This window comes from Schistocerca serialis, chromosome 1 (genome assembly GCF_023864345.2).
Source record: "Schistocerca serialis cubense isolate TAMUIC-IGC-003099 chromosome 1, iqSchSeri2.2, whole genome shotgun sequence".
In the NCBI taxonomy this organism is placed as follows: domain Eukaryota; kingdom Metazoa; phylum Arthropoda; class Insecta; order Orthoptera; family Acrididae; genus Schistocerca; species Schistocerca serialis.
Window position 1 is genome coordinate 1,038,678,499 of NC_064638.1, and position 27,570 is coordinate 1,038,706,068.

At 46.2% G+C, this 27,570-nt stretch overlaps 1 protein-coding gene across 2 annotated transcripts in view; it reads left to right on the forward strand.

Annotated features, from left to right (window-relative positions):
* Window positions 1–7,058: 7,058 nt before the first annotated feature.
* LOC126414498 (deformed epidermal autoregulatory factor 1) overlaps window positions 7,059–27,570 on the forward strand; it is a 73,768-nt gene continuing 53,256 nt past the window's right edge. Inside the window, exons 1-2 of one of the 2 annotated variants that reach the window (XM_050083350.1) lie at window positions 7,059–7,448; window positions 7,952–8,065. In XM_050083350.1, the coding sequence (XP_049939307.1) occupies window positions 7,230–7,448; window positions 7,952–8,065 (333 nt within the window). In that variant the 5' untranslated portion in view covers window positions 7,059–7,229. The remainder of the gene's footprint in view (window positions 7,449–7,951; window positions 8,066–27,570) is intronic. The other variant, XM_050083351.1, reaches the window with a different exon arrangement.

The following is a 27,570-nucleotide window of genomic DNA, read 5'->3' on the forward strand; positions in this document are numbered from 1 at the left end:
GGACAGCGTTAATGGACATTTAAATCACCTGAATTGACTTGTTGTCATGCATGTTGGTTTGCAATACAATGAAAACTGCAAGGGACAAATTTATTGCAATGTGTTATATCATATTGTGTATCATATTGCCTCAGTGAGAACTGCGATGGATGCCAGAACAGCGTTAATGGACATTTAAATCACCTGAATCAACTGGTTGTCATGCATGTTGGTTTGCAATAAAATGAAAACTACAAGGGTCAATGCATTCTGATAGCCAAGAAGGCGCCATTCAGGCAGATGGAGGAATTTCCAGGATGATGTTCACATGGGTTAAAATGCAGTTCCTGGTCTGTCTGTCTTTGTCTTTCATCCGATTAGAATAAAGGAGCCTACTGTCAAATTATTTGCATTCCTTTGTTCATTTACAGCACCATGCGAGTGATCTGTACCTTCAGCAAGCCAGTGTAGCACACTATCACCTCTGATTTGCATAATAAAGCTGGAGGAATATTCCACATACATTAGGGTATTTTTGTGGTCCTCCATTTCACCTTATGCAATGAGAAGGTTTGGAGTGCCATTGGCTGAGATGTGTGTGCCTCAGACTCAGCTCTGACTAATTTCCTTGACTGTGGTCAAAGTGCTTATGGAAGAGGCCAGCATCCCATGGACTCCAAATCATGACAAATAGCTGCTATCATCAGAGTGAAAAGTGGTGGCACACACTTTTCGGTGTATCTATACCTAATTACGAATTATTTAGGGTAGATGACTCAACAGAAGCACTGCATTGTCAAAAGGCATGTACGTGTAACTCCCCCCCCCCCCCCCCCTCCCCCCTACACACACACAAAAAGCACATGCCTCTCTCCCTACATTGTGCTCAGTCAGCTGCCAGCTTTTTATGAGGTAAAGAGATGGAAGTCAACTGAGCACAATGTAGGGGGACTGTTGTGCAAATTTGAGTGAGTGTGTGGTTTTTGAGTGAATGTTTTTCCTACAGCTAGAAAAAGGAAGTGCATCCTGAAAGCTAGCCAAGTTCTGTACCTCTTGTCTGTATGCCTATAGACAATGCAACACTTCTGCCTTTCAGTGAGTCATCTCCTTTATTCATAAATAATTCATATATGGTTACTCTTCAACTTATAGTTAAGTGTTTGGCAGAGGTTTCACAGGATAATTTTCAGACTGTTTCTCAGCTGTTCAATTCTCAAATAGCAATTGGCAAAAGTGAACACCTAAATCTCAGCTGTTCCAGTCTCAAATAGCAATGGGCAAAAGTGAACACCTAAATCTTTCTTTGTGAGCTCTTTTTTCTCTTATTTCACCATGAAGGTCGTTTCCTCCTATGTAGGTGGCAGTCACAAAAATGTTTTGGCATTCGAGGGAGAAAGTTGGTGAGTATAATTCTGAGAAATGATCTTGCTGCAACAAAAACCACCTTTGATTCAGTTACTAACGTCCCAACTCATTTATCATATTGGTGTCACTTTCTCCTCTGTTTTATAATCATACAAAATGAGCTGCTCTTTTTTAAATTTATCTCCAGTTCAATTGCTCATGAGTGTATACAGTGACCAATGATGGTTCCATTGTTCCATCATACTTTCTTAAAATGTTACTTCAATTTCTGATTATGTCTCCCTCATTGAGAATAACATCTGAGTTTTGCTTGAGAAATCTTCAGCCAAATTTCAGGCCTAGTCCAATAACCTACTGCCCCATTCTGAGGAAAAAAAAAATAGGGTACGTAGTAGGAGGGAATTGTATGATGGCTTTTCCTCCAAAGAATGTTGATGAAAAAGAGGAAGTAAGTTAGTTACTTTCATATTCCACAGATAATCTGTACAACAAATGGTAATGAAGGGGAATGAGTCATTTTACATTCTATAACACATCATGTATGTATGGCTACTAGTTGACCATTTACAAGTCAGATGTGAATTAGACAAAATCAAATGGAAACCCCAGGATGGAATATCACCAATAAAAGGAAAAGGATACATTGCTACTCATTGTAAAGATGAGACACTGAGTTGCAGGCAGACACAACAAAAAGGCTGTTACACATTTGGCTTTTAGCCAAAGCCTTCTTCAGAAAAGGAAAAACACACACACACACACACACACACACACACACACACACACACACACACACACACACACACACATCTTGTGCACTTATGAGTGCTATCTCTGGCAGCTCATACTGGAATGCAAATGTCACATGGAATGAAAACAGCAGTCTGGAGAGGGTGTGATAGGGAAAGGAAAAGGGATAGCAGGGTACAGGTCAGCAGAGAGAAGAGTGCTATCTGGTGGAGTGTGCACGGACTAGATGGAGGCAATGGAGGCATGACGACTACCACCAGGTGCAGTGTCGTCAGGAGGCCGTAGGGCAGGGAGCCAGGAGAGAGAGTGGGGGGAGGGGGGGGGGGGTAGGAAAAAGGAGAGGAGAGGAGCAGGGAAGGGGAAAGAGGGCAGATGAGTTTGCAAGGGGTGGCATGTAGTGAGTGTTAGGGGACATGGACAGGGAACACAGAGGGGGGGGGGGGGGCAGAAACTGTTTGGCAGAGGGTGTTGGGTTGTAGTTTACCATAGTTTCAGACAGGGATAGTTTTGGGAGTGGATAATGTATGCTGCAATCATTGCACAGCTTTTTATATCAGTATGAGTACAAACCAGCTGTCCACCAGGATGCTTTTTATATTCGTATGAATACAAACTAGCTGTCCACAAGAATGAACAGGCCATGAGCAAATCAGACCACCCCGTGGGACAACATGCAGCAAATATAACATGTTTTATTTCCACGACCTGCTTTTCTGAACTTCACAGATGGCAGTTATCCTTATAACACATTCTCCACTCCCAAAACTATCCCAGCCTCATCCTATGGTAACCTACTGTCCTCACACCCTCCACCCAACAGTTTCCACCCTCTCTGTCCTCTCACACCCACTGTGTGCTGTCCCCTGCCAATTCATCTAGCCTACTATCCCTTCCCTACCTCCTTCAGACTGCTGGTTTCATTTCACATGACAGCTGCATTCCAGTCCGAGCTGCTGTTTGTGTGCACCAAATTTGTGTGTGTGTGTGTCCTCTGCAAAAGGTTTTGGATCTTTATGCTGTGTAGCAACCTGTCCTTTTACTTTCATTGTTTAGATGTGAATTAGTAATTCCTACCCAACACCCTTTGCATATTATACACATACAGGTAGAGGTAGACATTCCTCTATAGAGTAGGAGTTGTCAAGGAGAATCTTTCTCATTTTCGTTTTAAAATTTAGCTTTGTCAGACATTTTAGTTCCTTTGGTATGAGACCAAAAAATTGGTGCAGTATTGTGCAACCCTTCTTATGTCAAAGTCAACCTTAATGTGAAATAGTGGATATCTTTTATTTTTCTGCTGATATTGTAATTATGAATATCGTTATTCCTTTGAACTTTTGTGGGTCATTTACAACAAAATTCCTGAGGGAATTCATATATTATGAAGCAGTAGTCAAAATGCCTTACTCCTTAAACATGTCTACAAGATGATTGTGGGTGAGCAACACATATTGTTCTTACAGCATGTTTTTGAGCAATAAAACATGAGGACACTGAGCCTGCATCACAGCTATGTATTCCCTCCATGTCAACAGAAATTACAAGGGATTTCTGACAGTCTTTCAGAGAATGATTGTGATGGCTGGCACAGAAAGTGGGTCACATTCACGTACCTACAGGCAACAAAGACGATATACTGATACAAAATGGTGTGCCATGGTGTTGGCAGATATCTACAAGTAGTGAGACTCATCAGCCCAGGAGACCTATTCCATGCTTCTAACATCCACTAGTAGTGTTCTTGTACTACTCAGATAACGTGTGGTATCTGGAGGTATACGTGTGGGACAGTGGCCTCTGCACCTATGATAAGGTGGGTCTGGGTGGTATGGCTGCTCACTGTGTGTGTGTGTGTGTGTGTGTGTGTGTGTGTGTGTGCGTGTGTGTTTGTGTGTGTGCACTCTCTTTTCTGACTTTACGGGCACTCAATGGCAAGATTATCAGCACTCTGACAGATTTTAAAAGAAATGAATGTGAATAAAATTGTTAAAATTATAGCACACAGTGAAGATGTGACCTACAAAATGACACTTTTGCACTCACTCCCACCCTCACTCATATTTATTCACACATTCACTCTATCTCCCATGTCTTACAACAACAGAGAAAGGGTGCAAGTTTCTATAACAGGGATTAAAACACAAGTGAAATGACAAAGAAGCTAAAACAACAGAGCACATAAAGGTGACCAGCTGACCGTTTACAAAAACATATGCGAGCCAGTCACCCTGTCAACCCATTAAAACCATCTCCCTAAAATCTTGGGAAAAATAGAGGGCAGGTCTGTTGGCAAATCTGCCTCTACCCTCTGGTCCGAAAATAAGACACACCCCAATAAAATGTGACACACTGCGATCTGTGTGCCACAAGCACCACACACTGGAGCTCACTGGAGCAAGGAGCCATGCATCATAAGACTGTGTTCTATGTGAACAAGTGCAAAAGTAAGGAGGACCTAATCCCATCGACATGGTGGTACATCATCGTGCTGTCAGTTCCAGCAAGACTCTGCATTTCAACAGCAAGACTTTAACATGTAGGGTGACAGCACACCAATCTAACTTAGGGTCGCAATATGCCTCCTTGGCTGATACATCCACCCTTTCATTCCCTGCGACGCCCATGTGCCCTGGCAACCAGCTGAAAGACACCTCCTTCTGCAGCCTTGTAGTTGGAGGAGGGCAACCCGGATATTTTGGACAACTGATGGGTACAAGAGCTGCAGAGAATGAACGGCACTCAGAAAATCAAAACAGACAAGGGAATTAGTACTCAAATCCTGTCTCATCTGCTCCAGTGCCCGCACTGAAGACAGTAAAGTCTTGAGGTAGACAGACCTAGAGGAAATGATCAGGGAAAACAACAGAGTAACCAATGGAGTCCCCCTGTTTTGTTCCATCTGTAAAGACAGCTGCAAAGGTATGGTGCACAGTTAAAATGTCCTTAAATAATGTACCAAAATCATATGCAGGAGTGCAACATATCCTGTACTGCACTAAATCTAAAATAACTTTGGCCCTCTACAGTAATAAGAATGCAGGCGGTTTAAACCCTGGTTTTGGGGTTGTACGTTCTCCACACCAATGACTTCAGCACACGCTGCACTTAGATACAAAATGGCCTTGTTGCCCATGGACAATTGAAGAAAAGATGTTCCAGAGGCAGATGAGCAACAGTGTGGTATGCAGGTGAATTTGGAGATGTGAGGAACTTAAAAGTGTGATGCATCATGAGGAGTTGGCTTCGGAGTAAGTTGTGCTTCACCAGCTTCAGCACAGAGACTGGGTATGGGGCTGGTCCTATAAGCACCTGTGGCCAGCCTAATTCCCTCATGATGGAGAGTGTCAATGATCTTCAGATAAGGCGGCCTCACCAATCTGTACATTGTGCCCCATAGATCAGTCCAAACACACCAAAGCCCTACAAAACTGGAGCAGATGTGCCCTGTCCCCTCCTCAAGACCTGTAGCTAAAGGCCGTTTATGATATTCAGTGCCTGCAGGGTTCTGGCTTTCATGTCTCTCAGGTGTGGCAACCATGATTACTTGCAGAAAAAATGAAGACTAGAAATCTGACTGAGTCTTTAAAAAGGAGAGTGGTGTCCTTCATATGCAAGGCAGTAAGTTAAAAATATGGTGATAACAGTTAAAATGAATGCGCATGCCCACACACCCACAACCTCCCCCCCCCCCCCCCCCTCTCTCTCTCTCTCTCTCTCTCTCTCTCTCTCTCTCTCTCCCCCCCCCCCCCCCCCCCTCTCTTTTGCAAAAAACCGGAAACCTGTCTTTTCAGTCCACTCTTCTAATCTCTGCATTGTAAGTCGCAACTGGCCAGTTGCTATTGCAACACTGGAGAAGGAACAGAAAACAGCAAAATTGTCTACAAATAAGGAGCTTTGTACAGGAATCTTTACTGTAGACGTGACACTGTTTACAGCTTTGACAAAGAGAGTAACACTTAAAAGCCTGCCCTGAGGGAAACCATTTTCCTGCTCAAAACAGTCTGACAGTGTGTCACTTGACTCTGGTTGTGGCAATATTCCCCATGGAACTACTTACAGTAGACCATGCCACAGTGGTGTTTGAAACACTTAGAGACCTTGGTAATAGAACTTCGTGCAGTGAGTGCCCATGATCTGAGCTATGTACTGATATAACACATCTTGTCCATCTTGCACCCCACTTTCACAATAAAGGCCTGCACACTGGCTAACAACTTCACATCATATCACATCACACCACATACTGAGTTATCCCATTCACTGCTGCAATAGCAGTATTCTACATCAAATATTGTAGCTACCTCTAATTCCATTTCTCATTAGCATGTATAGCACACACTGAGAATTATTGAAAAATAGCCTCAATATTCAGTTTCTAAACTAATAGAATGTCAACTGTAAATTCTACGGGAGTGCAACAAAAGTTTAACTGAGAGGGTGACTATAAATTACGTGGCTGGATTCTATGTGGTTATCTTTGTGTCAGGCTGTCTGAATAGGCATGCTACTATGGAAGTCAATAGTATTAACATGCTGATACGTTCGACATTAGATACATGTACACATAACTCTTTCGCTGCTTGTCAACATTTGTTTGTTAAAGGTATATGACAGAGTGACTACAGAAAAAACATTGACAGTCATCCGACGGATACGTTTATTTGACTGGACTGTTAAAGGGTGGAAACGCAAAAATTATTAAGAGCAATCACCAAAAACTACTTTGAAATGGAATGTAACATTGACGTTACGTATCACAATTAAGATTATATTCAACAGTTTATGGATACGCAGGTCTTCACCGATTAGTATATTTTCTATCACATAGCCAAATGATAAAATGACATAGGAATGACATTCCGATTCTAAACAACCGCTACTTCGTACGTAGGTTTAACATTAACCGATAGATGTCAGCAGCGAAGACGCATTGTGCTCTCTTTCGGCAATTTTGAATACTACGCCCATACGGAGCCATTTTATAAGAAATAACTAATTACGTAGTATGTTAATTGTCAACTAAGAAATTGTAAAGGCCCCATATGCGATCTTGATGATCCGACGACTTTTTCCAACATATGGAAGCTAAACGTGCAAATTCGAGTACTTGGTTGCATTCGCGCCATTGAGCCGAAATGGAGGAGGATCGAACATCGGAAACTGTCGTGCTCCCGGACATGTCCGAACCTCTTACGAATGAATCCGAGGAACATGGTGTTCTAACTTCGGATGCTCATCAGGCAGTGGCTCCAGTATCAGTTCCAGTTGCCTCGGTACCTGTTTCATTGCCTGTTGGCTCTTTAATTGGTGTCGCAAGTTCGGGGACGTTCAATGTTATCACTCCTGACCAGCTGGTATGTACATCTTATTCTGCAGTTCACTCTATATTGCACACTCAGGTGCGTCCGAATTTGTCGTCTGCTGTGACTTTAATTAGTCAGTATTGTACTTGTTGACAAAGTATTTGCAATATACGATGCGTCTCTAACAACCGCGTCGGCTTCGTAATATTTACTGTGCAAGGAGAAAATATTTGCTTTAGACTAGTTTGTGGATGGTCATAGCAGTTCGAGAATTTCGGGAGGCAGCGTATGACTTACACGATGAAGAAATATATGGAAGGACAAATGCGAAATATATGCTGTTAATCCGCAAAACAAATACTTGACGTAGAAGTAATGGTTCATGTTTGACGCGTCTAGCCGTGTTGCTGCGGCGTCATAAGTTTAAAAATCTTACTTGTAATTTAAGACTGTGCTAATATTTTACGTGCCTGTTGTATGTAACCTGCACACTGTGCAACGAAAACGCAGTTTGCAACATTGTTATTGCTGATTAGAGACTTCCGTTATTTCAGCTGGCCGGTTCAACACAGTTCAAACCTCATGTGCTGTGTGTGGATAACAGTTTCATATGTGATACGCGACAAGAAAAGGATGCCGACTCCATTAGAACCTGGGTAAGATCACAGGTATGTGCATGAAACTTGGTGGCGAAGGTTCACTCCTTGGTTAGTTTGCTATCTTTCCTGGTATTTGAAACAGTTTTGCATGAAATTGGTTCAGTGGAAGTTGGCCTTTAATTTATCCTATCTATGTACTCTTATATGCTCATATTTGCTGGAAACTGTGTTAGGCCCAGTTGGCCTAAGTTGCATTTCTTATTTTCTTTTGTAAAGAACTGTCTGACATTAAGTTTAGGGAGCTGGCATAGCCACCAGAGTCTTCCCCATACATCCCTTCTAGTGATGGGAGAGAAATGGAGAAGGGCAGTCAAGTGTCTCTGGATCCTTGTTCTGAATACTTTTTTTACTGTTATTGTTCATTGAGGCTGTTGAATTTAGTTTGTTCCTGTCATTAATGTTTGATTCTCCATAAATTTTCTAACAAATATTTAATACATTGTAAACTATATTGTTGCTGCAGATTTTATCACACACTTCAGAATTAACGGTATTGCAAGTTTAATCAGTGATAACAGCACACAATATATAATTACGTGAGATCTTAAACTTCTCTACTACTCAGGTTCCTCTTTAGTGTAGTGAACAGAGCAGAGAATGGTGAGAGGACTAGCTAGAGTCTGTTGCATCACAGGGACAGCCACATACAATGTGGAAGGTTGTTATCCATCAATGGAGTGAGCGTAATTGACTAACAGCTATAGAGGTGAATAAGATCCAGCACAAATAAAATAACATTTCATAGTTAGCTGTACATTTATCCATTCATTATGTATGAAGTATAACTTGTTCAAACGAAGGCCAACAGAAGACCAGAGTTACTGCACCTACATCTTCCTCTATTCTCTGCAAACTATATGAAGAGCATGGCATAGGGTGGATCCCATTGCACTACTTAGTAGTCACTACTATTGAACATTGAGGAGACTAATTGTAATCACATGAAATCAGCAGAAAGAATAACGTGCGAGTTCCAGAGTGCTACCAGTATTCCATTTGGCACAGTGACTGTGCCTCAAAATAGGGCATAGTGATAAAGCAGCTCCTCATATGCCACACATTTCTCTAGTCAGTGCTAAGCAACACTTGTGATGGTATTAGTGACCCCACTGGACAGTGGATGCCTGGAAAAAGTGATTTTGGTGATGAGTCAGGCTATACTCTTGCCAATCCCATTGAATGGTTTGGCTTTGGTGAGTACCTGGAGAATGTTATGTGCCATCATATGTAGTGCCAATGGAGAAGGGGGTGTCTTAATATGGGATGTTTTTCATGGCTACTGCACTTATGAAAACGCTAAATCCAGACGGATGTGAATGTAGAGGATCAGCTCAGAGATAGTGTATCAGAGTGACAATGCATTGTCATAAAGTAGCACCTGTGAGACTATGATTCGTGGACAATAACATCCTTGAAATGAAATGGATTGAATGACCAGAGTCCTGATCTGGACCTGATGGAACACCTTTAGGATGAGTTAGAACAGACTTCCCTCCAGAAACCAGTGTCTAAAATCACTACCTTTTCTGGTTATGGTTCTTGATGAAGAATGGATTGCTGTTCCTGCTAGGTAACATCCTGTCAACCAGTGATACATTTTGACATGTTGCCTCATTATTTTCAAGGCATGAAGGAAATGTATTGCTGTGCATGGCAAATTTAATTCTTACTTAGTGGGTTTAAGTTGTGCGTAGCCCAGGATACCATTATTGAAGCATACGACAGAGCCATGTGTCCATGGGAAATTGAAAGACCTGTAGTTTCCCCTTCAGTTAGACATGCCACAATATTAACATAATTGGCCCTTGTTAAGACCAGACCAGATAAATAGTTTGTCAATACTGTTGTCCCTGCAAATACTGAAAAGGCTGCTGTCCCTCTTTCAGTACAATATGTTAGGCTTCCGTACTGGAACCCACTTGATTTGGTTGCACACGTGGCATGATTATCTGTAGTATTGAGGCACTTAAGCGATCCCACTGCAGCAATGGCAGTAAAAATGTTCCATATAACATGCCAAAGACCCACTTTGCCTTGTGTACAAATCATTGTGGAAGACTGGGAAAAATGCTCGAAAAAACTTAACTGACATTTGTGCATCCATAAGAAGACATGTGTGTGAAACCTACAATAATTGCCACAGTCAGGTTCTGGTGAGAAAGCTATAAAAAAATCATATGAAGTTCTGTCCTTATGTGAGAGGAATTAATGGATCAAAATCTCCTTCAATTTCTCGTTAATAGAAAGTAAAAATACTGAAGTCTATATTTAACACTTTGAGACGAAGCATAGCTCGGCCTCCAACTTTGTTTTAATAAGACTGCCCAAATGGGACTCATTTTGTATGAGAAGAATGTACGGACTTCTTGTGACATGCCCCTTCACTGGTGCTGCCTCCTGTTCTCAATTTATAAAATTATTTCGAAAGACACATTAGTGAAAGTAAGGTGCTGTCGTGAATGGTTGAGCAAATAGGATTGCTTTGGTGTAATTTTGGCATGTACTTATTAGGTTTCACAGTTCGCTATAATCTTGCTGCATTTTGGAAGCTCAAGAGGAACACATTGCTCAATAAGTGAGGCCTGGCATGAAGTTCGCGTTCCAAAACATCCCAAAGGTGTTCTATAGGATTCAGGTCAAGACTCTGTACAGGCCAGTACATTACAGGTATGTTATTGTAGTGTAACCATTCTGCCACAGGCTGTGCATAATGAACAGGTGCTCAGTCGTGGTAAAAGATGCAGTCTGCATCCCCGAACTGCTCTTCAGCAGTGGGAAGCAAGAAGGTGATTAAAACACCAATTTAGGCCTGTGCTGGGATAGTGCCACACAAAACAAGGGGTGCAAGCCCCCTCCATGAAAAACACGACCCTACCATAATGCCAGCACCTCCAAATTTGTGTTGACACTAAACACACTGGCAGATGATGTTCACCGGCCAGCACTCCACCCGACATTTTTCTACTATTCAATCATCCAATTTTCGCGCTCCTTACACCAAGCGAGGCGTTGTTTGGCATTTACCAGCATGGTGCGTGGCTTATGAGTGGCTGCTGGACCATGAAATCAGTTTTCTCACCTCCTGCCTAACTGTCATAGTACTTGCAGTGGATCCTGATGCAATTTGGAATTCCTGTCTGATGATCTAGATAGAGGTCTGCTTATTACACATTATGACCCCCTTCAACTATTAGTGGTCTGTCCGTCAACAGACAAGGTTGGCTTGTATGCTTTTGTGCTGTACGTCTCTCTTAAAGTTTCTACTTCACTATAACATTGGAAACAGTGGGCCTGGGGGTATTTAAGAGTGTGGAAATCTCGCATACAGATGTGTGACAAAAGTGACATCCAATCACCTAACCACGTTCGAAGTCCACGAGTCGCAGAGAGCCTACAGCTCTACCTTGGGGAACATCAGAAATCACTTCTGGTTTACTCAGTGTCTTTGTCAGTTGCTACAAACTGTGACCTCTGACAGGAAATCGCAAATCCAGTCACATAACTGAAATGATATTCCATAAACATGCAATTTCAGTACAAACTGCTTGTGTGGTACATCAGTTAACAGCTAGTTGTAATAGTAATAAGTAACATGAAATAGGAAGAAAATTTAAAAGTCAGTATTAGGAAAGGTGAACAGGTTTGTTTGAAAGTGTTTTGGGAAAAGGCAGTGCATCTGTAATGCAAATGGATACCAGATGATAGTGCAACCAGTTGTAGAGTATTGCTCCAGCATTGGAGTCAGTATCAAATAGGCATGTCTGGCATTTATACAGTTAATTCATAAGAGTGTTGGTAGGATTGAGAGGGAAGTACGGCCCAAATAATGTTTGGGAATTTAAATGGATCTTTAGGAAAAAAGCAATGTTTTTCTTGTAAAACCATATATGGTCAATTTAGAGAGCCAGAAATCTAATAAGAGGAGGCAGAGTAGGCATGTACAGAGTCCTATAGATAGCTGTTTCTTCCCATTGCTCAGTATGTGAAAGCAGAACAGAAAATCACTAATATTTGCACGAAGTACATTCTGCCAAGGACTGCCGCTTGCAGAGTATATGCTGTATATAGATTTCTGTAAATTTTAATCAAACTGGGAAGCTGCATTGCTAATCTATAAAAGCCAATTTTGCTGCTTTATTTATTTTCTCTATAGAAAGGTTGATTTAATCCTTGTCTAAAACTGGGGAGGGGGGTAGAGAGAGAGAGAGAGAGAGAGAGAGAGAGAGAGAGAGAGAGAGAGAGACACATGTGATTCAAACACAAGTTTTTATTCTGAATGTTAAAAAAATTCTCATAAATATTGACATTACATTTTTAATAAGCTGTTAAGTAACTGATTATTTCGAATTAAATTATCTCATGGTTATGCGAGTTGTTTTTTCAACAATTCCTTGAAATTCTTGAATATGTAATTTTGGTGTTTTATATTCTGTGACAAATTATCTAAGGTGTTCTGTTTTAGGAATCAATCTGTATACAATGTTTCTTCTTCACCGTTCATAAGGATTTAGTATCACAATCTTGTTCCCTGCTAACAGAAATTCCATTTCTTAAAAATAATCTTGGGGCATTAATAAATCACTTGAGTTGTATTTAGTCCTTTATGTTTAGATCACTATTGGTTTCATGGCCCCAAGAACTGCCAAGGGAGAGGGTGACCATGAGAAAAAGATTGAATAATCAACAAAAGGAAAACGTTCTAAGAGTCGGGGCTTGGAATGTCAGAAGATAGAAATTCTGAAAAGGGAAATGCTAATGCTTGGTCTAGATGTGATGGGGGTCAGGGGAGGATTTCTGGTCAGATGAGTCTAGGGTAATAGCAGCAGCAGCAGCAGCAGCAGAATATGGTATAATGGGAGTAGGATCCGCTATGAATAGGAAGGTAGGGCAGAGAGTGTGTTACTATGAGCAATTCAGTAATCAGGTTTTTCTCGGCGGAATAGACAGCAAACGCACATTGACAACAATAGTTTAGGTATACATGCCCAACATTGCAAGCTGAAGATGATGAGCTAAAGTATATGAGGAAATTGAATGGGTAATTCAGTACATAAAGGGAGATGAAAATCTAATACTCATTGAGGGATGGGAACGCAGTTATAGGGAAAGTAGTAGAAAAAGGCATTAAAGCAGAATATGGGCTTGGCGGGAGGAATGAGAGAAGAGAGGCTAATGGAATTCTGGAATAAATTTCGGCTAGTAATTGTGAATACTCTACTCAACTATCACAAAGAAGTGGTGGTATACTTTGAAATGATGGAGACATACAGGGATATTTCAGTCGGATTACATCGTGGTCAGGCAGAGATTCTGAAATCTGATATTGGTATCAGACTTGAATCACAATTAGTAATGATGAAGAATAGCCTGATATTTAAGAGACTAGTGAAGAAGAATCAGTGGCAAAGGAGTGGGATACAGAAGTACTAAGGAATGAGGAGATAGGTTTGAAGTTCCCTGAGGCTTTGGATATTGCAATAAGGAAAAGCCCAATGGGCAGTTCAGTTTAAGTGGAATGGGCATCTCCAAAAAGAGCAGTCGCAGAAGTTGGAAAAAAAAATGTACAAAAAAGATAACTGCGAAGAAACCATGGGTAACAGAAGAAATACTTCAGTTGATCGATGAAAAAAGAAAATACAAAAATGTCACTGAAAAACTTCAGGGAAGCTAAGGTGAAATGACTACATGAAAAATGTGAAGAAATGGAAAAAAAGATTGTCAGAAGGACTGACTCAGCATACAGGAAGGTTGAAATGTCCTTTTTTGACACTAAAAACAAGGGCAGCAACATTAAGAATGTGATGGGAGTACCACTGTTAAACTTGGAGGAGAGAGCGGGAAAGTGGAAAGAATATGTTTAAGTGCTTGTCTGATGAGATAATAGCAGAAGGAACAAGAGTCAATATAGAAGAGGTAGGGGATCCAGTATTACAATAAGAGTTTAAGAGCTTTGGGAGATTTAAGATCAAACAAGGCATAAGAATTTAGAACATTCCATCATAATTTCTAAAATTGTTGGGGAAGTAGCAACAAAATGACTGTTCATGCTGGTATGTTGACTGTAAGAGTCTGATGATACATTATCTGACTTTCGGAAAAATATCTACACAATTCCAAAGATCACAAGAGCCAACAAGTGCGAGAATTATCGCACAATCAGCTTAACAGCTCTTGCATCCATGTTGCTGGCAGGAATAATACACAGAAGAATGGAAAAGCGAATTGAGGATGTGTTAAATGACAATCGGTTCACCTTTAGGAAAGGTAAAGGCACCAGAGAGGCAATTCTGGCATTACAGTTGATAATGAAATTGAGACTGAAGGAAAAATCAAGAAACGACCATAGGATTTTTCGGCCTGGATAGTGTTACAGTAGAAAATGGTGCAAGATGTAAGAAATTCTGCGAAAATTAGTGATTAGCTATGGGGAAAGACAGGTAACAAACAATATATACAAGAACCAAGAGGTAATAAGAGTGGAAGACCAAGTATAAAGTGCTTGGGTTACAAAGGGTGTAAGACGGGGATGTAGTCTTTTGCCTCTACTATTCAAACTGTACATCGAAGAAGCAATGAAGGAAATAAAAGAAATGTTCAGGAGTGGAATTAAAATTAAGGGGAGATTCACTGATGACATTGCTGTCCTCAGTGAAAGTGAAGAACAATTAAAAGGCTGCTGCATGGCATGGTCTACTGAGTACAGAACATTGATTGAGAATAATCCCCCTGCGGGTCCGGGGTAAGAATAGGCCCGAGGTATTCCTGCCTGTCGTACGAGGCGACTAAAAGGAGTTTCAACCGTTTCGGCCTTCCATGTGATGGTCCCCCTTGGGGTTTGACCTCCATTTTTCAAAATTCTACAGAAGTACGAGCCTTTTGGGGAAGGACACCTTACGTGGTGTACCACTGGTCCTAAGTGCACTAAGACCTTGGCACTCAGCATTGCACCGGTGTTGTAACCATACCCACTTTTCCTCAAATTGGGCCTAAACGCCTGATGGGTTGTCCAAGTTACGCCCATAGTGCATCTCCATCTGCACCAGCGATCATGATGGACTTTCCATGGCACCAGAAATCCAGCACGGTAGCCAGCCCGTTGTGGTGGGGTCATCATGTACCCTCTAGGTTGTAGCCCCCTGACAACACAGGGATCGTACTGCCGATACCTGAGCTGCACCCTCCCCACGTCGTCCAAGGAGTAGATGCCCGTCTCCTTGGGGCATCAGGACTCCCGGCAATGGTCATCCTGCCAGGTGGCCCTTGCTGCGGCTGGGTGGCGCCCGTGGGGAGAGCCCCTGGTCGGAGTGGGTGGTATCAGGGCGGACGTTTCGCAGATGAAACGTCAACACGTATCAGGTCGCTCTGCGGCCGAGTCTTTCATAAGAAAAGGTACCGTTTCTAGTTCTGGTTCTCCTGCCCTTTCCCCCTTGGCCACTCCATGGGAGGAGGGACAGGCCCGCCGGCTTGGGGCGAAGTACTTCCCCCGCTATTTGGTCTGTTCTCGAACCGATGGGGGGACATTCGCCACCTCCAAGCCCATATTCACGCTCCCTTCCCGCTCCCCGATGGAGAGGTTACCTCGTTGGTCTTTCCACCGCGCCGATTGGCCTCTATATACTGCACAGGTCGAGTTTTCTCCCTCTTTGTCGGGTTGTATTGATGACGTCCTACGTGACGTGTCTGACATGATTGTTCGCGCTGCTAACCTTGCTGTCCCGCACTCATCTGGACAATTTCGTCGTCGGCAAGTCCCGTGGTGGAGTACGGCCATTGCCATTGCCATCCGTGATCGCCGTCGAGCTTTGCAACACTTTAAGAGGCACCCATCTGTAGCCAGCCTTTCTACCTTTAAGCGCCTTCGCGCTAAAGCCCGTTATTTAATCAAACAGAGCAAGCGGATATGTTGGGAACGATTCGTTTCTTCCCTTGGTTCCACTGTCCCTCTGTCACGGGTATGGGCTACACTTCGCTCTCTCCAAGGTTGCCATCGGCAGTCCACCCTCCCAGGCCTTCACCTCCCAGATGGCATTTGTACGGTCCCATTAGTTCTCGCAGAACATCTTGCGACTCATTTTGCAGTGGCATCAGCGTCGGCCTCCTATCCAGCTGCTTTCCTTCATCAAAAACAGCAGGCTGAAGCTGTCACCTTATGTTTCACCACTTGTGAGTCAGAATCTTACAACGAACCTTTCACTGAATGGGAATTTCTTTCTGCTCTATCTTCTTCTCACGATACGGCCCCTGGCCCAGATTCCATTCATAACCAGCTGCTTCAGCATCTCAGTGCTCCACAACGGCACCATCTTCTTCGGGTGTTTAACCGTATCTGGCTCCAGGGTGACTTCCCTTCTCAGTGGAGGGATAGCATTGTGGTTCCTGTCCTTAAGCCTGGTCAGAACCCCCTATCTGTTGACATCTATCGGCCAATTAGTTTGACCAATGTTGGTTGTAAGTTACTTGAACGGCTGGTAGCCCGTCGGCTCACTTGGGTCCTCGAATCTCGGGATCTATTGTCCCCTTACCAGTGTGGCTTTCGAGAGGGACGATCTCCAATCGATCATTTACTTCGCTTGGAATCCGCAGTTCGGCAGGCTTTTTCCCAGCGCTGCCATTTGGTTGCAGTGTTTTTTGACCTTCACAAGGCCTATGACACGGCCTGGCGCCATCACATCTTACTAACCCTTCATCAGTGGGGTCTTCGGGGCCCACTCCCGATTTTTATCCGCCAGTTCCTGATCCATCGGTCATTCAGAGTTCGAGTTGGTACTGCTTTTAGTTCTCCACGGACCCAGGAGACGGGCATCCCACAGGGTTCTGTCTTGAGTGTCCTTCTTTTCCTCATTGCTATCGATGGACTTGTGGCCTCTGTCGGTCCCTTGGTCGCCCCTGCCCTGTATGTGGATGATTTCTGCATTTGGGTTAGTTCCTCCTCAATGCCATCTGGAGAACGGCAGCTCCAGGTGGCTATACGGCGTGCCTCTGCATGGACCCTCTCACACGGGTTTCAATTCTCTCCTTTAAAATCGCGGGTGGTCCACTTCTGTCGCCGTACTACGGTCCACCCTGATCCAGAGCTCTATCTCGCTGCACAAAGATTGCCTGTGGTTCCACAGTTTCGTTTCCTAGGTCTTCTTTTCGACAACAAGCTCACTTGGCTGCCCCATATCAGACTCCTGAAGGTAGGATGTTTCCGTAAACTCAATGTCCTTCGCTTCCTTGCCCACTCCTCTTGGGGTGCGGACCGTTCCCTCCTCCTCCGTCTTTATCGTGCTCTAGTTCTGTCACGTTTGGACTATGGTTGTCAAGTTTATGGTTCAGCTGCTCCTTCCACGCTGCACGTGCTGGATCCAGTCCACCATCGTGGTATCCGTTTGGCCACCGGTGCCTTCCCTACTAGCCCTGTTGATAGTCTCCTGGTTGAAGCTGGGATCCCCCCCTTTCTGTTCGGCGGTCCCAGCTTCTGGTGTCTTATGCCCTTACTATCCGTTCTTCTCCCGCTCATCCTTCCTATTCTATCCTATTCCCAGACCATGGACGTCGCCCGCCTGACTCCCGCCCTCGGGCGGGTTTACCGGTTGGACTGCGCCTTGCGTCTCTTAACCGTGATTTTCGGCTTCCTTCTTTGTCCTGTCTTCCTCGCTCCCTCCCCTCTACCCCTCCTTGGTTAGTTCCTCGGCCTCGAATTCAGATGGATCTCTGCCGCGGTCCGAAAGATTCCATCCCCCCGGTGGTGTTCCGTTCCTTTTTCCGCCAAATTTTATGGGAGTTTCGGGATGCTGTTGTTTTTTACACTGATGGCTCTAAATCTGCTGATCATGTTGGGTATGCCTTCACGTCCTTTGTTGGAACGGAAAATCATCTACTGCCACCCTCATGTGGGGTGTTTACTGCGGAATTGATGGCAATTTCCCGGGCCCTTACCTTTATTAAACAATCCCAACACAACCGCGTTTTGTTATGTACGGACTCGATGAGTGGCCTTCTTGCTATTGACCGGTGTTTTTCGCGCCATCCCTTGGTCTCTGCCATCCATGACCATCTCGCTGATCTTCACCGTGCTGCTTGTTCCATTGACTTCCTATGGGTCCCGGGCCATGTGGGTATCCCGGGTAATGAGCTCGCTGATCGTTTGGCTGGGGGAGCAGTTACTTATCCCCCGTTTTCTGTAACCCCTCCTGCAGCGGATTCACGGCTTCACATCAAATCCCACTTTGCACAGTCATGGGCCAATTCTTGGGAGGCTACTCCACTGTCTAATAAACTTCGTGCCATTAAGGTGAATCCAGGCCCATGGCGTTCTTCCTTTCGCCTCTCCCGCAAGGACTCGACCACACTGTGTCGTCTCCGCATTGGCCATACCAGGCTGACCCATGGTTTCCTTTTGCGTGATGAGCCACCCCCGCTATGTGGTTGTGGAGCCTTCCAGTCAGTGGCCCACATTTTGGTTGAATGCCCCCTTCTTTTGGCTCTGCATGCTAAGTACAGACTCCCCCACACTTTACCTTTGATGTTGGCTGACGATTCCCGGATGGTCTCTCTGGTTCTAGGTTTCCTCCGGGAGAGTGGTTTTTATTCTCAGTTTTAAAGTTTTTAATCTCCCTCTGGTGTTGGGGCAGGGCGGTGAGTGTTTGGGTGTCTCCCACTGTAGGCAGTGTTCAGAGATTCCCGATTCACCTCCCTGACCGGAATCCTCTTTTCTTTCCCTTTTACTCTGTTTTTACCCCTTCTTTTTAAGGCTTGGTTAGTTTTTCTATTCCCATATGTACTTTCTGCATTATAGCAGTTGTACCTTTTAAGTCACAGGTGGTCTTGCCTGTGCTGCTTCAGCATAGTGTTGGGTTCGTTCTCTTGCCAACTTCCCTCATTTGTTTTTACTATTGACAACGTGACTGCCCTTTTACGTTTCCCCTTTTTCCATTTTATTGTTCTGACTTTTCTGAGATGTCCCGTTAGCAGAATGGAGTCTATTTGAAACAAGGGACTGATGACCTTGCTGTTTGGTCCCTTTAACCTCAAACAACCAACCAACCAAGCCCATATTCTTTGTTCAGCACATTGAGGACATCTTCGGGGAAATCGAGGCTCTCAGCAAGATGCGTTCAGGGTCCGTTCTTATCAAGACCACCTCCGCCACACAGTCGGTGGCACTCCAGGCGTGCGACCGCCTAGGGGACATCCCAGTATCCATTGTCCCACATCTGGCACTAAATAGGATGCAGGGGGTTATTTTTCATCGTGACCTCCTGCTCCAATCTGATGAGGAGCTCAGGGCCAACCTGGAGCGCCGAGGCGTGCATTTCGTCCGGCGAGTCCAGCGCGGCCCCAAAGACCTTCGCATCGACACCGGGGCCTTTATCCTCGCCTTCGAGGGGGACGTTCTCCCAGAGAAGGTAAAGGTGATGTGCTACCGGTGTGACGTGTGACCTTACGTCCCGCCTCCTATGCGCTGTTTTAGGTGTTTGCGCTTTGGGCACATGTCGTCACGGTGTGAGGCTGAGCCCCTTTGTGGCGATTGTGGACGTCCTCTTCGTGAGGAACATACATGCACCCCACCACCTTGGTGCATTAATTGTCCTGGCGTCCACTCGCCTAGATCCTCAGACTGCCCCGCATATCAGAAGGAGAAGAAGATACAAGAACTCAAAACTTTGGATCGGCTCTCTTATTCTGAGGCCAGGAAGAAGTATGACCGCCTCCATCCCGTGCCATTGACCACTTCGTTTGCCTCAGTTGTGTCCACTCCTTCCGCGGTACCCTCACCCCTATCCTGTCCCCCCTCCGCCTCCTCCGCCCATCGGGGGGCTCTGCCTCCGCCTCCCAAATCCCTCCCTTCCAAATCCTCCTCCCCCTGTGGGCCCCACCCCCTGTGCCCCAGGGGCCACCCTTCCTCTTCCTCCTCCTCCTCCTCCTCCTCCCCCCATGCCACCTGAGAAGCGATCCTCTTCTCAGGCGTCCATCGGGGAAACATTCCGGACCCCAGCTTCCGAGGTCCGGCGTTCCAAAACGGACCCCGCGCGTGAGGACCTTCTTCGGGTCCAGCCCACCATCCCTGTGCCTCCTCGGCCTTCCAAGAAGGCCTCCAAGAAGAAGTCTCTATCCCACTCTCCACCCCGGCGCGTTTCGTCTGACGCTCCATCCGTGAGTCGCTGCTCCCGGCCGTCCTCAGTTTCGCCGGGACGCTCTGCTGCCAGGCGCTCAGCTGGCCTTTCGTCGGCCAATGATGCTGCCCCTCCTACACAACTAGGGACAGCGGCCGTCCGCCTCCCGTCGGTTGTAGCGTTGTTCCCTCGCAACCTGGCCCTCCGCGGCCGTCGAGGTGACCAGCTCTTCCCCCGTCTCGTTCCACCAACTTTTTGACTAGCGATGGCGTTGTTTCATTGGAACATAAGAGGTATTCGATCTAATCGGGAGGAATTACAACTGCTCCTCCGCCTGCACTGTCCACTCGTCCTTGGTCTCCAGGAAACCAAGTTGCGCCCGACTGACCGTATTGCCTTTACCCACTATACCTCGGAGCGGTATGACCTCACCCCTGTGGACGGTATCCCAGCTCATGGTGGGGTCATGTTGCTCGTTCGGGACGATGTCTATTACCATCCCATACCATTGACCACCCCACTCCAAGCAATAGCTGTCCGCATTACTCTTTCTGCTTTTACTTTTTCAGTTTATACCATCTACACTCCACCGTCATCTGCTGTTAGTCGGGCTGACATGATGCACCTGATCGTTCAGCTTCCCCCGCCGTTTTTATTGTTTGGCGACTTCAATGCCCATCATCCCCTTTGGGGCTCTCCTGCATCCTGTCAAAGAGGCTCACTCTTGGCGGATGTCTTCAACCATCTCAATCTTGTCTGCCTCAATACCGGCGCCCCGACTTTCCTCTCGGACTCTACTCATACCTACTCCCACTTGGACCTCTCGATCTGTTCTACCACTCTTGCCCGTCGGTTCGAGTGGTATGTCCTTTCTGACACCTATTCGAGCGACCACTTCCCCTGTGTCGTTCGTCTCCTGCACCACACCCCATCCCCACGTCCTTCGAGCTGGAAAATACTGAAAGCTGACTGGGGGCTTTACTCCTCCCTGGCAACCTTTCCGGACCACGATTTTCCCAGTTGTGACAGTCAGGTCGAATACCTCACGGCTCTTATCATCAATGCTGCCGAACGTTCCATTCCTCGTACTACTTCTTCTTCACATCGCGTTTCCGTCCCCTGGTGGAACGAGGCTTGTCGGGACGCTATCCGTGCTCGACGACGTGCTTTACGCACCTTTCGCTGCCATCCTACGTTGGCGAATTGTATTGAATACAAACGACTCCGAGCGCAATGCCGTAGAGTCATCAAAGACAGCAAAAAAGCTTGTTGGGCCTCCTTCACCAGCTCCTTTAACAGTTTTACTCCCTCTTCCGTCGTTTGGGGTAGCCTGCGCCGGCTGTTGGGCATTAAGGCCCACTCCTCGGTACCTGGCCTGACCTCGGGTAATGAGGTCCTTGTTGATCCTGTGGCTGTCTCCAACGCCTTTGGCCGCATTTTCGCGGAGGTTTCAAGCTCCACCCATTACCATCCTGCCTTCCTTCCCAGGAAAGAAGCAGAAGAGGCTTGGCGACCTTCCTTCCACTCGCTGAATCTGGAAACTTATAATGCCCCCTTTACTATGCGGGAACTCGAACGTGCGCTTGCACTGTCCCGGTCCTCTGCTCCGGGGCCAGATGCCATTCACGTTCAGATGCTGGCACACCTTTCTCCGGCGGGCAAAAGCTTCCTTCTTCGTACCTACAATCGCGTCTGGACCGAAGGTCAAGTCCCCATGCGTTGGCGTGATGCCGTTGTTGTTCCTATACCCAAACCCGGGAAGGATAGACACCTTCCTTCTAGTTACCGCCCCATTTCTCTTACAAGCTGTGTCTGTAAGGTGATGGAGCGCATGGTTAATGCTCGGTTAGTCTGGATTCTTGAATCTCGACGGCTACTTACTAATGTCCAATGCGGCTTTCGTCGCCGCCGCTCCGCTGTTGACCACCTTGTGACCTTGTCGACATTCATCATGAACAACTTTTTGCGAAGGCGCCAAACGGTAGCCGTGTTCTTCGACTTGGAGAAGGCTCATGATACCTGTTGGAGAGGAGGTATCCTCCGCACTATGCACAGGTGGGGCCTACGCGGTCGCCTGCCCTTATTATTGATTCCTTTTTAACGGATCGAAAGTTTAGGGTACGTGTGGGTTCCGTATTGTCCGACGTCTTCCTCCAGGAGAACGGAGTGCCTCAGCGCTCCGTCTTGAGCGTAGCCCTTTTTGCCATCGCGATCAATCCAATTATGGATTGCATTCCACCTCATGTCTCCGGCTCTCTCTTTGTCGATGACTTCGCGATCTACTGCAGTGCCCAGAGAACATGCCTCCTGGAGCGCTGCCTTCAGCGTTGTCTAGACAGCCTCTACTCGTGGAGCGTGGCAAATGGCTTCCGGTTCTCTGAAGAGCAGACGGTTTGTATCAACTTTTGGCGATATAAAGCATTCCTTCCGCCATCCTTACATCTCGGTCCTGTTGTTCTCCCATTCGTGGACACAACTAAGTTTCTAGGGCTCACATTGGACAGGAAACTGTGTTGGTCTCAACATGTCTCTTATTTGGCGGCCCGTTGTACACGTTCCCTTAACGTCCTCAGAGTTCTTAGCGGTTCATCTTGGGGAGCGGATCGCACTGTCCTGCTTTGCTTGTATCGGTCCATAGTCCGATCGAAGCTGGATTATGGGAGCTTCGTCTACTCATCCGCTCGGCCATCCCTCTTACGCCAGCTCAACTCCATCCACCATCGGGGGATACGTCTTGCGACCGGAGCCTTCTACACTAGTCCTGTCGAGAGTCTTTATGCTGAAGCTGCCGAGTTACCATTGACCTACCGGCGCGACGTACTGCTGTGTCGGTATGCCTGCCGGCTATTGTCTATGCCCGACCACCCCTTTTACAAGTCCTTCTTCGCCAATTCTCTCGACCGTCAGTACGGGTTGTATGTCTCTGCCCTGCTGCCCCCCGGAGTCCGCTTCCGTCGCCTGCTTCGACAATTGGATTTTGCCCTCCCTACCACTTTCAGAGAGGGTGAGAGCCCGACACCACCTTGGCTCCAGGCTCCGGTTCATATTTATCTCGACCTCAGCTCACTCCCGAAGGTGGGTACTCCGGCTGCAGTGTATTGCTCATGGTTTGTCGAACTTCGTGCTCGACTTGCCGGTCACACCTTTATTTACACCGTTGGCTCCAAAACTGACGATGGTGTCGGCTGTGCCTTTGTCGTCGGGGCCGCCACCTTTAAATACCGGCTCCTCGACCAATGTTCCAGCTTTACGGCCGAGCTTTTTGCTCTCCATCAGGCCGTTCAGTATGCCCGCCGCCACCGCCATTCATCGTATGTACTCTGCTCTGACTCACTCAGTGCTCTTCAGAGCCTTGGAGCTCCCTATCCGGTCCATCCCTTGATTCAACGGATACAGCAGTCCCTCCATTCTTTCGCTGATAATGGTGGTTCTGTCAGCTTTCTGTGGGTTTCCGGACATGTAGGAGTGTCTGGGAATGAGGCTGCAGATGCTGCATCCAAGGCTGCAGTCCTCCTGCCTCGGCCAGCCTCCCATTGTGTCCCGTCATCTGACGTTCGTGGGGATGTATGTAAGAGGCTTGTGTCATTGTGGTGGGATGCTTGGTCATCCCTCCAAGGAAACAAGCTCTGGGCAGTAAAACCGCTCCCAACTGCTTGGACAACATCCTCCCGACCATCTCGGCGCGAGGAGGTCGTCCTGACCAGGTTGCGGATTGGGCATTGCCGGTTTAGCCACCGCTACCTGCTCTCCGGTGACCCAGCCCCGCAGTGCCCTTGTGGTCAGGCATTAACAGTGCGCCATGTTTTATTGTCGTGTCCCCGTTTTAGTCAATTTCGTGTTGTCCTGTCTCTGCCATCTACTTTACCGGATGTTTTAGCTGATGACGCTCGAGCAGCTGCTCGTATTCTGCGTTTTATAACTTTAACTGGCTTGTCCAAAGACATTTAACCTTTTTACTTATTTTATCTGCATCTTTGTCAGGTCCTTCTGGTGTCCCCCCCATCCCCTTGAGTTTTACCGGATTCCATGTGCTCTAACAACAGTGACTGGGCGCTAATGACCTCAGCAGTTGAGCGCCCTTAAACCCAACCAAAAAAAAAAAAAAAAAGATTGAGAATAAATAGAAGAAAGACAAAACTAATGAAAAGTAGAAAAATTGAGAAACTAAACATCAGGATTGGTGATCACAAAGTAGATAAAATTAAGGAAGCAATAAAATAACAGATGACAGATGGAGCAAGGACATACATAGCAGAATTGGCACTGGCAAAAAGGGCATTCCTGACCAAGAGAACTCTACTAGTATCAAACATAGGCCTTAATTTGAGGAAGAAATTTGAGAATGTAGGTTTGGAGCACAGCATTGTATGGCAGTGAAAGAGGGATTGTAGGAAAAGGAATGTGTGGGAACACTGCAAGACGAAGGGACAGGATGTAGGACATCAGAGAATAACTTTCGTGGTACTAGAGGAAGCTTTAGAGGTTAAAATTTGTAGAGGAAGGCAGAGATTGGAATACATCCAGTAAGTAATGGAGGATGTAGATTGCAAGTGCTGCTCGGAGATGAAGAGGTTGGCACAAGAGAGGAATTTCCTGCTTGGCTACCACGTGGCCCCAGCCTTGGCAGCATTTTTTCCCTTCCGTGCTGCATGTCTATCCTCTTGCTGTTCTTTTTCCCCTCCCTCGGGGAACATGTCTGGGACATTATTGGGAATGTTCTGCATTGTGTCACTGACTTACAGAACAGTCTCACCTTTGTTTTTTCCCTCCCTTTTCCTTTCTTTGTTTCCCTTCTCCACTTGTTCCTCCGCTTCAGCATTTGAGGTTCCCCTTTTTCGTCTTCCTCTCTTTGCACTCCTGAAGGCCGGCCCACACGTCTGACATGTAACACATGACTGGGTAACGTGTAATTCACAGCCCTGGGTCAACAGGTAGGGTTCGCATGTACCCCCTGGTACAGGCAAAGCCCAGGGAGGGGTGATTGCCTGAGCTGCAACCTTCCCAAATTGCCAATTGGTCCCTCTGTCAAGTGTTCGGGAGGTGTGACCTGAAGTATGAACAATCATCTAACGCGGGTGTGCCCCCTTGTGAAGGGAGCCCCCAGTTGGAAGTAGCGCGCCATTGGAGATGCTGGCAATCGTGGGGATTTTCTTGCAATGAGTCGATCATCTTTCCAGGCAATGTCTACTAAACATGAACATAATGTGGTTAATGATTCAAAAGCCCTTTGCACTGCACCATGGTTCCTTGTGGTCTCACATACTGAAGACGGTCAGTCCTTTGCCACTGTAAATCCATTTATTATTTAGAAAGGTGTTCCTGCAATTGTCAGCCCTGCAAAATCCTGCTCTTGTTTACAGAGTGGCACTTTGCTTTTGGAGACTATTTCTGATTCTCGAGCATAACAACTGCTTGCTGCCTCGCTTCTACATGGCTACCCTCTTCGTGTCGAGGCCTGTAGAACTTTTTAGTTCTTCCCATGGTGTAACTTACACAAAGCTACTCAACTGTCTGAGTCCGAAATCCAATCTTACCTCTCTGATCAGGGTGTCATTGCTGTCCATTGTGCAATGAAAGAGAGATTCCTCCTTAGTGTCCACTCGCACTCTTTTTTCCTCACCTTTGATAGAGTGGTGCTGCCATCAAAGATTAAAGCTGGCCATGAAATTATCAGTCCAGCTGTACATTCCGAACCCAATGCGCTGCTACCAGTGTCCTTGTTTCAACCACACTAAAACATCTTGTCGACACCCAGCCAAATGTGTAATCTCTGGTAGGGATGCACATAAAGGAGATTGTCCGCCTCCTCCTCCCCGCTGTACCAACTGCAATGGCGGCTGTGCTGCCTCCTCTCTGGAGTGTCCTGTGTATCTTGATGAGCAGGCTGTCCAAGATATTTGGGTAAAGGAAAAAGTACCTTACCCAGTTGCTAGCAAATTAGTGGCTAATCACAAACCCTGTGTTCTCCTGTCTGACACCTGTAGTTCTGTTCTTGTTACCCCCTAGCTTCATGAAGGACATGGCCACACAGACATGCGACCTCAAGTTTGGCTCTGAGGTTGTGAAATCGTCTAGTGTCAAGGTATCATCGCCACCATTCCCCCTCCCCCCTCCGTCCAGCTGTGCAACAAACCATCACACTCTCGCCTCAAGGGGTAAAGCCACCAGCTACATAACTGGTAGGCTGGAAAGAACAGGAGTAGTACTCCTGTGTAGACTTCATCCCTCCCTCCAGCCAAACACCACCCGAGTCTTCCCCTAACCAGAAAGACTCATACAAGTCCACCAAAGGCAAACAGTCTTCTCCTTCGCCAACTCTAACATCCTCTTCAATGGTGCCGCCACGTGGTACATTAGCTTGGCCAGCCTCCATATCGCCGGTGCACACCATGAACTGTTTTCATTGTTGGACTCCACAGACTGACCGCACAAGCAAGCCGATGCTTCTGTGGACCTCATGGAGCAGGATCCTCCTGCTTCTGTGCCCTGTAGTGGCAACTCCACACTGGCTGTCACTCAGCAGCCTCAGTTGACACCCCTACATTTCTTCCTCCTCATGACTGTCCACCAATGGAAAGTTCACAGCCTTCAGTCCCACAAAGAGGATTTATGACTGCTTTTGGCATCCCCTTGTACTCTGCCTCAGGAAATGAAATTGTGCCATCATGACTGCTTTGAGCTTTCACATTACTTACCATTTCATTTTGACCTTCCCCCTGAGGTTGGCATTCCATCTCATGGGGCCGTCGTGGTTCTCATACTGGATGACATTCATTGTCAACCCCTTCTTCCTGACTACCCATCTTAAAGCTGCTGCAGTTCGCCTTTTCCTTCCCCACCTGACTCCCTCTGTACCATTTATGTCCCTCCATCATTCGATGTCGCCAGGGCCGACTTCCTTCAGCTTATTGGGCAGCTACCTCCCCCACTTTTGCTACTCGGTAACTTTAATGCGCATCATCTCCTTTGGGGTTCTCCCAAGATCTGTCAGAGGTGCAGATCTTCTTAACCTCGTCTGCCTTAACACCGGAGCACCCACTTTCCTTTCCGACTCTTCACACACCTATTCCCATTTGGACACATCCTTTTGCACTGCCCAGCTTGCCCATTGTCTTGAGTGGTCTGTTCTGACACCTACACGAGTGACCATTTCCTGTGTCCTATCCATTTGCTGACTCCTACCCAATCCATGTGCATGCCCAAATGGCAGCTTATCAAGGCTGACTGGTGGCTTTAGTCCGCCCTGGTGACCTTTGAACAAGATTTTCCCAGTTGTGGTGACCAGATGGAATATCTCGCAAACATTATCCTTACTGTTGCAGAATGTTCCATTCCTAGCTCTTCCTCTTTACCACGTCATGTCCCAAGCCCTTGGTGGACTGAGGCATGCTGCAATGCAATTAGAGCACGGAAACT